At 50.6% G+C, this 12,106-nt stretch overlaps 1 protein-coding gene across 5 annotated transcripts in view; it reads left to right on the top strand.

The window, feature by feature from the left end:
- Positions 1-12,106, top strand: part of PKNOX1 (PBX/knotted 1 homeobox 1) — a 53,693-nt gene that overhangs the window by 13,616 nt on the left and 27,971 nt on the right. For 2 of the 5 annotated variants that reach the window (XM_028505061.2, XM_036017478.1), the window contains exons 2-4: positions 6,466-6,534; positions 7,781-7,887; positions 11,025-11,152. In XM_028505061.2, coding sequence (XP_028360862.1) covers positions 7,837-7,887; positions 11,025-11,152 — 179 coding nt within the window. In that variant the 5' untranslated portion in view covers positions 6,466-6,534; positions 7,781-7,836. Of the gene's footprint in view, positions 1-4,780; positions 4,904-6,465; positions 6,535-7,780; positions 7,888-11,024; positions 11,153-12,106 lie in introns of those variants that run through there. The other 3 variants (XM_036017474.1, XM_036017476.1, XM_036017477.1) reach the window with 2 other exon arrangements.

A 12,106-nucleotide genomic window follows, 5' to 3' on the forward strand; every position in this document is an offset into this window, starting at 1 on the left:
ACAGAAAAGATTATTTGAGGTTATTTTAAAAATAAAAATCTACAAAGTTACAGGCCAGTTTTCTATACTTTTGTGTAGAATTTACAGATTTTAAAAATTCTGTTCATAAATTTAGTGTATTTTAACTAAACTCCACCTTTAAGTCAGCCTTTGATCAACTCAAGGTGATCAGATGAAATATGCCATTTTTAATGATTAGTCCCATTCACAACTTACACATTTGGAGCTATAGTTTTAAGTTGAGTGAATTTAATTTTCTTTTCTTAAAAAAAAAAAAGATTTTATTTATTTACTTTTAGAGAGGGGAAGGGAGGGAGAAAGAGAGGGAGAGAAACATCAACGTGTGGTTGCTTCTTGTGTGCCTCCTACTGGGGACCTGGCCCACAACCCAGTCATGTGCCCTGACTGGGAATCGAACCAGTGACCCTTTGGTTCACAGGCTGGCACTCAATCCACTGAGCCATACCAGACAGGGTTAGTGGATTTAATTTTCATTTAATCACTTTATATATCTGCCTAAATAAGTAAAACCTCAGGTAGGTCTCATAACTTAAAATTACACATACAGTGAATCTCTCATTCTCAAACTCTCCAGTCCTGTCCCCCAGGAGGTAAGCCCTGTGGTCAGGGACTGGGTCTGCTCACTGCTGTAATCCCGGGACTCGAATTCTGCCTGACAGTTGATAAACTTGCATAAATGAAGAAAACTTTGTAATTTTTGTTAATTTCACTCTTGTACCTTTTCACTAAAAAAGAGATCATGGCTCATGGCTAAAATCAATAATGCAAGTATATGTTTTAAATTAAAATCAAGGCTAAACTTTAAGATTAATTCACTAAATTTTCTTAACTATGGCAATCACTTTGAATGTCAAGTAATTACTCTGAAGCCAAATACCAAATTATTAAAATCTAAATTTTCCACAGGGCTTAACGATACCATTAAGGCTCTAAGTCATCTCGGACAAATATAGAGGGACCCACGTTGTCCAGAAAGTTGTGCCCAGGAGGACAAATGAGGCCCTGCCAACTTCAGGGCCTTCCCCTTCCCTCTGACCCGCACACTGCACCCTCTTTTCCAGCCTCTGTGGGCTTAGCCAGCTGCAGCCTTCCCAGATTCATCCATACGGTGTGAGCAGGAAAGACTTCACCACCAGATGGAATTCAGCCGATCTGTTTATATCTGATCCATTTGTGATAAACTTCTCTTATTCTTCCAGTCAGCTTGGACTAGAAAGTTGAAAAATATTTAAAATGTCAGCCTCTCAGATTTGGCCCATGTTTCATATTTTCTGTCTGCCTTTAAGGTCGCAACATGAGCGCTACATCTCTGGTTGACTTGAGAAGGCTGTGATATTTTGTCACGACTGACTGACTGCCTGTGGTCTCACTGCTTTCCAAACCAGTCAGGCAGTCTGTGAGTCCTAGGGCTCCTTCCGAGTTCCAAGTTTTACTTCATCTTTGTTGGCAATGTGGTGGTTTTAAATTTAGTAATTGCTGGATGAAAAGTATATTATTTTAAAATTAGCCCTGGCTGGTGTGGCTCAGTGGGTTGAGTGCTGACCTATGAACCAAATGGTCACCGGTTCGATTCCTGGTCAGGCCACATGCTGCGTTGCAGGCCAGGTCCCCCATTGGGGGCATGCAAGAGGCACCCGATCAATGTGTCTTAAACACATTGCTGTTTCTCTCCCTTTTTCTCCCTCTTCCCCCTCTCTAGAAAGTAAATAACCCCTGGCTGGTTTGGCTCGGTGGATTGAGTGCTGGACTGCAAGCCAAAGGGTTGCTGATTTGATTCCCAGTCAGGGCACATGCCTGGGTTGCAGGCCAGGTCCCCAGCAGGGGATGCGAGGGAGGCAACCACACACTGATGTTTCTCTCCCTCTCTTTCTCCCTCCCTTCCCCTCTCTCTAAATAATAAATAAATAAATAAAATCTTTTTCAAAAAGTAAAATCTTTTTTAAAATTAGCATTTCTTTAATTACTAGTGAGTTTTCATATTTCTGTGCGTGAAGACTGGAAAGTTGTGCTTTGTATCAGTCTGGCCAGAACTCTTGAAAGGGTACCAAAGTGACAATTTCAACAAGTTATATATCCTTTTTTAGTTGAGTGAAACTTGTAGAAATAAAATGGAGATAAACTGATCCTGGAACACTGTGCTATTTATTATAAGTACATTAGGTTGGCAATTCTTGGACTTGGATTTTAGAGCCCCAGGTGGTGGTAAGAAATTAAGACACTTGTTTGAGCTTCAACATAATAGGTACTTATTTTTATATGTAATGGGGGGTAAGGAATAAAGATTAATGGGTTGTTTCTAAGTCTTAAGTTAGCCTTTGGTGTTCACATGTTGCCCCATAAAACAGATTGTGACAAAGGACGGCGAGCCGGTTGGTCGTCAGTCATCCTCGGGTCAGAGGCCTTTGGTTGTTTCCCCGTTGCTGACAGGTGTCATTTAGTCACTCAGATTCTGTCCTGGGCCCACAGTCTGGGGACTCGTGGCCGAGCGGACTGACAGAGGCCGGGGCCAGAGCACAGCGCCGCCTCCTAAGCCCGAGCAGTCTGCTGGGATGCGTGCTGTGAATTCTGCCGAGACCTGTTTGCCTGCCTGCCCGCAGGTGCCAGGTGTCTTACCACCAGAATGTGGCCTGTCATTTTGCTCGAGGGGGATTTGGGAAACTCTACAAATTCCGAGTGATGAATTTGCAAATGGCTCTTCTGAGTTGGTGGCGTGGGCTGCCTGTCCTGAGCAGATGGCGCCATCTGCTGGTCACTCCTGTCTGCTTCTTTGGGGTCCCTGTAGGAATATTGGTCACCCTGGCACTCTGCCCCCTATGTTTACCAAACAATATACATATATTAGTCATATAAAATTGCCTTTAAAAAAAATCCTCACATGGTGTTCCATTGTAGAGGAAGCACACATTTTCAAAGCTGTGACACATTTCAAATTTTTCCTTTAGAACAATTGTACCAATTTATAGCAGATATTGAAGTTTTAACCAGTTTTGATAGAAAGACTGCTAATCTACACGTTTTTGAAATAAAACTCTGATTTCAAGATTTTGAAACACAAAGTTAAAAGAGTGGAACAGTGATCCCCCCACTTCCACTCAGCAGGTGCTGACTTGGGCCACAATTTGTGTGTGTGCCCTTGCGGACCATTTAAAGTAAACGGTGGGTACCGTGACCACGCCCCTAGATGTCTCAGCCTTGCTCCTCAAAGCAAAGATGTTCCCGTGAGCGCACAGCATCATCCCACCACCGCCACGCTCAGCCTCTCGTGCTGGCGCACGCCAACTGTGTATGCCATCTCCCCGGAGTTTCCTAAGCTTTCTTTCACGGCTGCTTTTTAAACCAGGATCACATGCTGCATGTGGTGGCTGTTTTTTCTGTCTCTTTTAGCTCAGAACAGTTCCCTCACCTTTCTGTTTCCATTTGTGGGTACCTCCTCAGGACTGGGCAGGTCTGCCCAGAAGTTCTGTTTTTTTTTTTTTTTTTTTTTTTTTTTAAGATTGTATTTATTTATTTTTAGAGAGAGGGGAAGGGAAGGAGAAAGAGGGAGAGAAACATCAGTGTGTGGTTGCCTCTCATGCACCGCCTACTGGGGACCTGGCCTGCAACCCAGGCATGTGCCCTGACTGGGAATCAAACCAGTGACCCTTTGGTTTGCAGCCCGTGCTCAATGCACTGAGCCACACCAGCCAGGGCAGTTCTGTTCTGTGTGCCTTTTGGGAGGCCCATCATGTTCACGTGTCTCATTGCTGTCGATGTGACTTTTCACCTTTTGGTTGACGTGTTTTCTGCCAGGTCTCCACTGCGAAGTCACTGTTTTCCCTTGTAATTGACGGTCAGTATCTTGTGGCAGGTCTTCTGGGACCACGTGGGTTTCTGTTTTCGCCCCACACTTTCACGGGCTGGTGTGGCCACCCGAGATACTTCCTGTTGGAAGCAGTGATTACTGTGCTGGTCGCCAAACGGTGATGATCGAAGTCCATCCTCTACACACTGTCGGAACTCTGCTGTAATTTAGAGCCCCCTTCCCACCCCATGTGTTCATTCATTCGTGTATCGCCGTCAGCATGGGCTTGTGGGTTTTCACTGCACTCCCAGTTCCCATCATACCTTGTTGCTCAGACTGTCCCAGACTCAGCCGGCGAGAGCGCCTGCAAGCTGGCTCGTCCACCCTTCTGATGATCCCCATAATTTCCTGAGCACCAGTTTCAGGCACATCTTGTACTTGACCTGGCCCAGACCTAGAATCAAATCAGCCGTTTCCCTGAGGAGTCCTGATTCTCTTCATTGAGAATGATATTTGTCAGCCAATAAATAGGTGCTGAGTGCTCACTGCGGCTGGGTGTCACGGCTTCTAGGCCCTCTCAGTGGACACAGCAGGGAAAGTGTGTGTTTGCATGCGTGTGTGTATATATGTACATGTATGTATGTTTGCATGTATATATGTGAGATACATGAATCTACACTTATTTCTCTATAGTTGTGTGTATTAAAAACCATGAATTCATCCTGACAACTCTTGTTTCCAGCCGGTGGGTGGGGGCGAGCCACGGGGAGGACCTGGGGAAGGTGGTGCGGATGACGCTGTGTGTGCACCAGCTGGCCTTCTCCGAGCACGGCCGGCGTGCGCAGAACTGCCAGGCTGGGCAAGAGGTCGACCTGCGGCAGAAGCTACAGACGGCCATCCCTTTAGCTGAGCCCACACTTAGAGTGGGGGTGGGGCTGGCCAGGGCTGGGGGCATGCTGTGGAAGGGCAGCGGCGGGCAAAGGTCGGCCTGGGACTTGATCTGCAAGGGCGGTTTGGACCAGATCTGCACTTTGGAAAGGAGAATGGGGGGAAGGAGGGTAAGAAAGAATAGAAGCCACAAGAGCTCCTGCCCTGATCAAGGTGTGGACCAGGGTGCGGGGCAGATCAGGACACGCTGGGGTCACTGCCCAGGGACACAGGGCGGATCAGGGCACTGGGAGGAGGGCCAGGGTTTGGTGAAGGCAGAGGCTCAGTTTCAGGTTTGCAGCTGTGTGTGTGTGGGGGGGGTGTCTCTCAACATCGGGAGTCTCAGAGGGCAGAGGGGGCAATGTCCTGATGACTACACGTGGGCTGCTCCCTGGCAGTGGGGTTTCCAAGTCCTGCTGTCCCACATGGGGCAGAGGTGTAACGGCCACTTCAACGAGAAGGTGTCTTCAGACTGAGACGGAGCGGCCAACTCCACGGGCTGGAATGGGATTTATTATGGGGGAATTTACTTACAGGAAGACCGGGTGGGGCTGGAGCAAGGCAGGGGACCCAGCATTTGGTGCAAACTCTCCGCCCCCACACCCCAGCACTCTTGCTACTGCACTGTTTTGTACTGTAACTCAGGTGCTCACAGTTGTTGACAGGACAAAGGGACAAAGGACGTGGCAGCACCAGGCCCATCCCTCCTGGTGGTCAGTACTGTCACCACTTTGATACACATCTCAGTTGCCATCCTGGCATCACCAAGAGAAGGATTTATGGTTACATTTAGAGATCATGGATGGTCATTAACTGGAGGGCTTTGCTGTGCTCGCTAAGGACGGTGGGGTGGGTCAAGGCCATGGCATGGAAGGGCGCGGAGACGGAGGTGGTCCTGGCTCATGCCTGCATCTTGCACCAGGTTCTCTCCTCCCCCTCCACATGGGGCCGTGCTCAGCCGCTCTTTCCCTTCGCCCTCAGCTGCAGTACCGTGGCCGACCCCCTTCCTCGGGCCTCCTCCACCGGCACGAGTGGCATCACTTGATTCTACTCTTGTCCTGCTGGCTGCTGCCCCTCATTCTGTGCTGGACCCCCCACTCCCAGCCTTCTTACATGGTCCCCCTTCTCTTTCCTCCTGGGGGTCTCGTGCAGTTTGGTGGCTTTATTTACTGCCTCAGGGTCCTGGGGTTGCCTAACCAAGTCCCACTAACTGGGTGAATGGAAATAGCAGGAATGGGTTTTCTCAGGGTCCTGGTAGCCAGAACCCACAATCAAGAGGTCATTGGGGTCATGCTCCCTCTGAAGGTTCAGGCCTTCTGCCACCTGGTGGCCAGGCGCTCTCGGCTCATAGTAGCTCATAGTAGCATCGTTCCAGTCTCTGCTTCCGATTCACGCAGCCATCCCCTCGGTGTGTCTCAGATCTTCCCCCCTCTTAAAGACACGTGAGGCCCATGACCTGGGCCCTCCCCTCAATCCAAGATGGTCTCACCTCAAGATCCTTAATACTTACATCTGTGAAGATCCTCTTCCAGATCATGTCCCTTTCACAGGCACCGGGGGTCAGAACTTGGGCACATCTTACAAGATAGAGTTCAGCCCCCGCCGCACATACCGACCACACCCTGGTGATTACTGACTTTATGTTTCTGGCCCAGACTCATTTGTTCGGAATTTCCTCTTGGATTCTGGGAAGCATCTCACACCTAGAATGTCCTGACTCCTGCCTTCTCTTCCAGGCCACAGGACCTGCTCCTCACCCTCTGCTCTGCACCGGGACATGTGGCTCGCCTCTGCCAGTTGCTCAGGTGGGAACGCTGGACCCATCCCCAGGCCACCTGCAAGCCCTGTGTTCGCGCCCCCGCTTGTCCACACCCCCCATCCTCTGTGTGCTCCCCGGTCACACGGCCCGTCCTTGACAGTCAGAGGGACCCCCCTAAGGTGTGTCAAGTCACCCTTCTGCTCAGACCTTCCGGGAACGCCTGCGGTCTTCACTGTGGCCCCCGTGAGTCTGCGTGAACTGGCCCCGTGTCTCCTGCTCCCTTCCCTGCCCTTCCTCCTTCGCCACTCTGCTCAGCTGCATCAGCTGTTCCTGTGGGCGCTGCTGGTCCCTCTGCCTCCAGGTCACAGGCAGCTGCCTCCTTCCCTGTCCCATGCTTCCCCCAGGCACTCACCATCAGTGGCCCAGCCCCGAGTCATTTTCTGTCCCCACCTGGTTTCTTCCTCTCAGCACCTCCTGGCATTTACCCGTGTGTTTTGACAGGGACACAAGCCATGGTTCCCTTCCCTGTGTCACATGCAGATGTGGCTCAGCCTCCCTGAGCACACCTCTGTCATTCCTGTCTGCGTGCCAGCCGCCCCCCCCGCGTCCCAGCAGTCCCCGAGTCAGGTGCCTGCAGTCTCAGTGCCCGTGCCTTCTCGGAGAGCCGCCCTGTCACGCACCAGGGCAGCCCCTCACTCACCTCTGTCACGACGCCATGTGTGCCACCTGACCTTCCTCGTGTTTACGGTCCCGCAGCCCTGGCCTTGTCTGCTCAGGGCAGCAGGGCCTCCCTAGCGCCGTGTCCTGCACGTGTGGACACTCACTAGACATCTGGGCGAGTGAAGGAATAAATCCAAGTGACTGAAAAATGTGATCGCAAGTCAGGCCCCGTGCAAGAGCAGCAAGCATGTGATTGCCACGTATGTGGGTGATGCCGAGTGGGATTTGGCTTATAGCACTGAGTTAAAGATCGTTTTTTCTCCATGTAAAAATAGATCTTTAAAAAATTAGTCCTGGCTGGTGTGGCTCAGTGGATTGACTGCCAGCCTGTGAACCAAAAGTCACTGGTTCAATTCCCAGTCAGGGCACAGGCCTGGGTTGTGGTCGGTTCCCCAGTTGGGGGCATGCAAGAGGCAACTGATCGATGCATCTCTTGCACATCAATGTTTCTCTCCCTCCCTTCCCCTCTCTCTAAAAATAAGTAAATTAAAAAATTATGTGGAGGCTGTGGAGTAGGGGACAAAAGATGCACTGAAGTTACTAACTAATGCTTTTCTGCTTTTGTTTTCCAGACACCGTTTGCTTGTGACTCAAGATGATTTGATGTTTTATAATAAACTCATTAACCATGATGGCTACACAGACATTAAGCATAGACAGCTATCAAGATGGGCAACAAGTGAGAGCTCGAGTTATCTGTGTTTTAATTACAGTCGGTTGACCTGGTACTGAAACACAGCGGTGCTTTGCTTATTAATAGTTTAATTTCCCTGAGGTTGCAGGTTCAGCTTTAGTGTATTGTGCATTTACCTTATGTTGTTCAAATTGTTTCCTAAGTGATACCAAGGCTGCTAGTAATTTTGACTCCCTTAAATCATACTGTTGTGGGAATTTTCCATTTTAGTATCGGTGTTAGCAAGTATTGTTGCTTTTAAAGAAAAGCTGGGTGTTCCCTGACCGGTGTGGCTCGGCGGGTTGGGTGTCGTCTCACGAAGTGGAAGGCCGCAGGTCCTGTTCCCAGTCGGGGCACATGCTTGGGTTTTGGACTCTGTGATCCATCTCTGGTCGGGGCGCTTGCGGAAGGCAACCAGTTGATGTTTCTTTATCACATCAATGTTTTCCGCCCTCTCTTTCTCCTACCATTCCTCTCTCTCTACAAATACATAAAATCTTTTTAAAAAGTAAAGAGAGAAAAGCTGGGTTGTTAACCACAGGTTCCCATGCTGACGGCTGCTAATCGGAGTGGGAATTGCCCGGTTTCACATTCCCCGGTGTGAGCGGCAGGGGGCCTGTCCTGATGTGTGAGTGGAGAGAGAGAGACATCGATTTGTTTCACTTACTTGCACATTCCTGGGTTGAGTGTTGTATGTGCCCTGAGCAGGGATGGAGCCCACAACCCTGACGCATCGGGATGGCACTCTAACCGACTGAGCTACCCAGCCAGGGCACGGGCGGCTTTCTCCATAGCGCTCCCACTGTAAGAGCACGTTGTCCTTGAAGCCACCCAGGCGTTTTGTGTTCTGTGGCCTGAAGGAATTGGGGAGGAGGGGCTCACTGAGGCCTGTGCAGCCTCCCTTGGGACTCCTGTGGTCATGGGGACGTCCTGGGTGCTCCCCGTGGGGACACGCCCCCTCTTTCTCGGAGTCCGGGAGCTGGTTTCCATTGAAGACATTCAGCCCTGCCTTTGCTCCCTGCCATCCCCACGGTCAGAAGGCAGGAACGGAACGGCCGAGCCAGCAGCTCTCCCCTCGCCCTCCGTGAGGATTGCGGTGAGCGTGGACAGTGGTGGGGCCGGCTCCCCCACAGGAGGTCACAGCCCCACTGGTGAGGCTCTCGGTGGGTTCCAGATGGATGGTCAGGACCCCAGGCTGTGCCCCCGACGCTTGGAGGCTCTGGTGTCTTTCCTGGGTAGCCAGTTGTAGGCTGTTTCAAGTTTGCGTGTTCTTGCAGAGATTTTGTTTTTGTAGATTTTGAAAAAAATTGTGTCTTTTTTGCTTCTATAGGAATTGAGATAGAGAACTCTGTTCCAGCCTGCTCTTTCACCTGCAAGTCCTTTGGTTTTTCCAAGTAACTCTGCTTCTCCCACACAGATGCGATGATGACTCCTCCCTTCCCCTTGCCAAGGCCTCCCCTGAGAGCCCGCCCACCCATATTGCCTGGCCCCTCAGATTCCAGGTCCCCCCACAGCCCCTCTCGTGCACTGCACTCACCCCATTCCAGCTCACCCAGCTGCCCGTCCCACTCCTGGGCACCCTCTGCCCTGCGGCCCTGGACCTTCCCTCCGCTCCTCTTCCTGTGGTGGCAGCTTGGCCGGCTCCTTCCTGCCCTGCCGCTCTGTGCCTAAGTCTTTGCCTTCCTGCCACCACTCCCCTGCCCACCCTGGTCCCCGCTGCAGCTCCCTCCTCTGATCCTTTCTTCCTTCCTAGCCGTGACCACCTCCTGACATTCTGCCACGTGATGGCCTTCTGTGCTTGTCTGCCTCCCTGTCTCCTGTCTGCCTTCCCCCCTGCCTGTGCCCCGATGCAGCCGAGCATCCGGCGCAGTGCTGGGCACAGCAGGAGCGGTGGGCCGGTTTCCCACCTGCTCTTTGTGTAGTATAGTACACATAGCTATACCGGATTTAGGTAGCCACTTTTCTGAAGTTGACCATTTAGATGCCCCTTTTTTCACAATCATGAAAAAAGAAACCTTGAAATACACACCGTAAGGCTTTTTTATAATAATGTCAGCTTTCCCTGCAGAAAGACTTTGAGTGGGCTTGAGTTCCTTTAGTGCTTTGTTTTGCTTTTTTTAAGAGAGAGAGAGAGAAACCATTTCCCAAGTACACTGCCATTTAAAGGGTGCAGAGCAGATGTGTCCTCGTCATCAGACTGGGGGAGAGCCTGGGGCTGCGGATCCCTCGGCTGCGGCCCTGGGGTGTCAAGGAGGGGTTCGTGACTGGGCTCTCCCATTTCCTGGGGATGAGTCCCCGGCCCGGCTCACCCAGCAGGCTGCTTCCTCGAGGCCTGGCCGCTGGGATTGGGCAGGAGTGGGAGGTGACCTGCTGGCGGGTGGTTACTCGTGTACTGCGGCAATTCTTTTGTAAACAGTTCCTCACGTTTAAGGATTTAAGTACTTTTTACCTAACTCACCAACAACACAGCTAGTTTAAAGCCATTTAAATGATAATGTTTTGAGGACTTCCTGTATTAAGTATAACAGTATACTTAATACTGTTGTTTTAAACGCAGCAAGCTGGTCTTTATTTTCTAGATACAGTGACTTTTAAAAAAATGATCGTTTATGTATTACTGGAGTCTGAGGGCCGATGGGGGAGAAGCTCAGCCCTGTCACGGAAGACGTGGCGTGCTGGGTGTCAGTCGTTTCTGCGACCGGATACGAAGAGGTCAAGCTCGGACGGTGCGTTCACTGTCCTCTCCCGTGGCGGTCTCGGCGCCAGGCCGCACTGCGGGCGGGAGGAGCCAGACTGCGTGAGGCGATGCGTGCTGGCTATGACTGCGTGCGGGTCCCGTCAGCGATGCGTGCTGGCTATGACTTTGAAGATCATGAGCATTTCACAGATGTCGATTCTCTTTGTGTTTAAATGACTTAGAAATTTGATCTTTAACCACTTTATAAACATTAAATTAACGAGGAGTTTGTGGGTAGCATTTGTTTGTATTGCTGCCAGTCACATAGCTGGCAGTTGACCGTTCCCCCTTGCCCGCTGCACTCCCGCTCGAGAATAGAACGTTCAGTAGTGGTTTGTCTCCTGTTTAGTAACAGAAACTATCCTTCTTTCACAGTTTAGTAACAAAAATTGTCCTCCTTGCACAGATGCAAGTAGTAACAGAGTTGAAAACGGAGCAAGACCCCAACTGCTCCGAACCGGATGTGGAAGGAGTGAGCCCTCCCCCCGTGGGGTCCCAGACTCCGATGGACGCGGACAAGCAGGCCATTTACAGGTAGCGGGGAGTCGGGAAGTGCGTGGGCTGTCGGGGGTGAGGAGAGGAGACGGCTGTGTCAAAGGGGACGTCGGAGCTGTGGGCCAGGCACAGTGAGGTAGGATGTGGTAACCACTGGCGTGGAGATATTTGCAGATTCGGATGTTATTCTGCATTTTAGTTTACCTTGCAAAAAATAATTTTCAGGCCAGATGATTTTACTGGAGAATTCTACCAAAATTAGAAAGAAAAAAAGCAGCGAGGCTGCACCATCTCGTCCAGAAAATACGAGGTGAAGGACGGAATGCTTCCCAGTTCGCTTCACAAATTGAGCATCAATCACGCTGGTGCCAAAGCAATAGGGAAAAATACACAGACAAGTATCCCTCATGAATTTGGACATAAAAATCATCAATGAAATATTAACAAATTGAATCCAGCAGCAAAAAGTAATAGAATGTATATTAGAATGATAAATAGTGTCCGAGTGGAGTCTGTCCTGAGACTGGCTAGTTTGCTGTTCAGACGTTAAGCAGGGAGACCCCTGGTGCAGTCGTATCAAGTGATGTGGAAAATCAGCAGCTGATTATCAGTAAAAACTCAGCAAAAGAGGACTTGGACACTGATGAAGGGGAACTGTGAAGGCCCGCAGCTCACATCAGACCTGATGGTGAGGGACAGACCGCTTCCCCCAGGACTGGGGCCGAGGCAGAGCCGCCCCCTGGACCCTCCCACTCAGCGCTGCCGTGGGCGTCTGAGCCAGTGCAGTGAGACAGGGAGGGGGCTGGAAAGGAGGGAGCAGAACAGGCTCAGGGCACAGACAACACGGCTGTCTGCACAGAAACCCGAGCACCTACCAGCAAACTCCAAGTACATACGGAGTTTAATGAGGTCACAGGCTACATGCAACACACAGAAACCGATTCTAGTTCTATACCAGCAACGTATGACTGGAAACAGAAATTAAAAAGACAG

The sequence above is a fragment of the Phyllostomus discolor genome, chromosome 2 (assembly GCF_004126475.2).
Source record: "Phyllostomus discolor isolate MPI-MPIP mPhyDis1 chromosome 2, mPhyDis1.pri.v3, whole genome shotgun sequence".
Classification (NCBI taxonomy): domain Eukaryota; kingdom Metazoa; phylum Chordata; class Mammalia; order Chiroptera; family Phyllostomidae; genus Phyllostomus; species Phyllostomus discolor.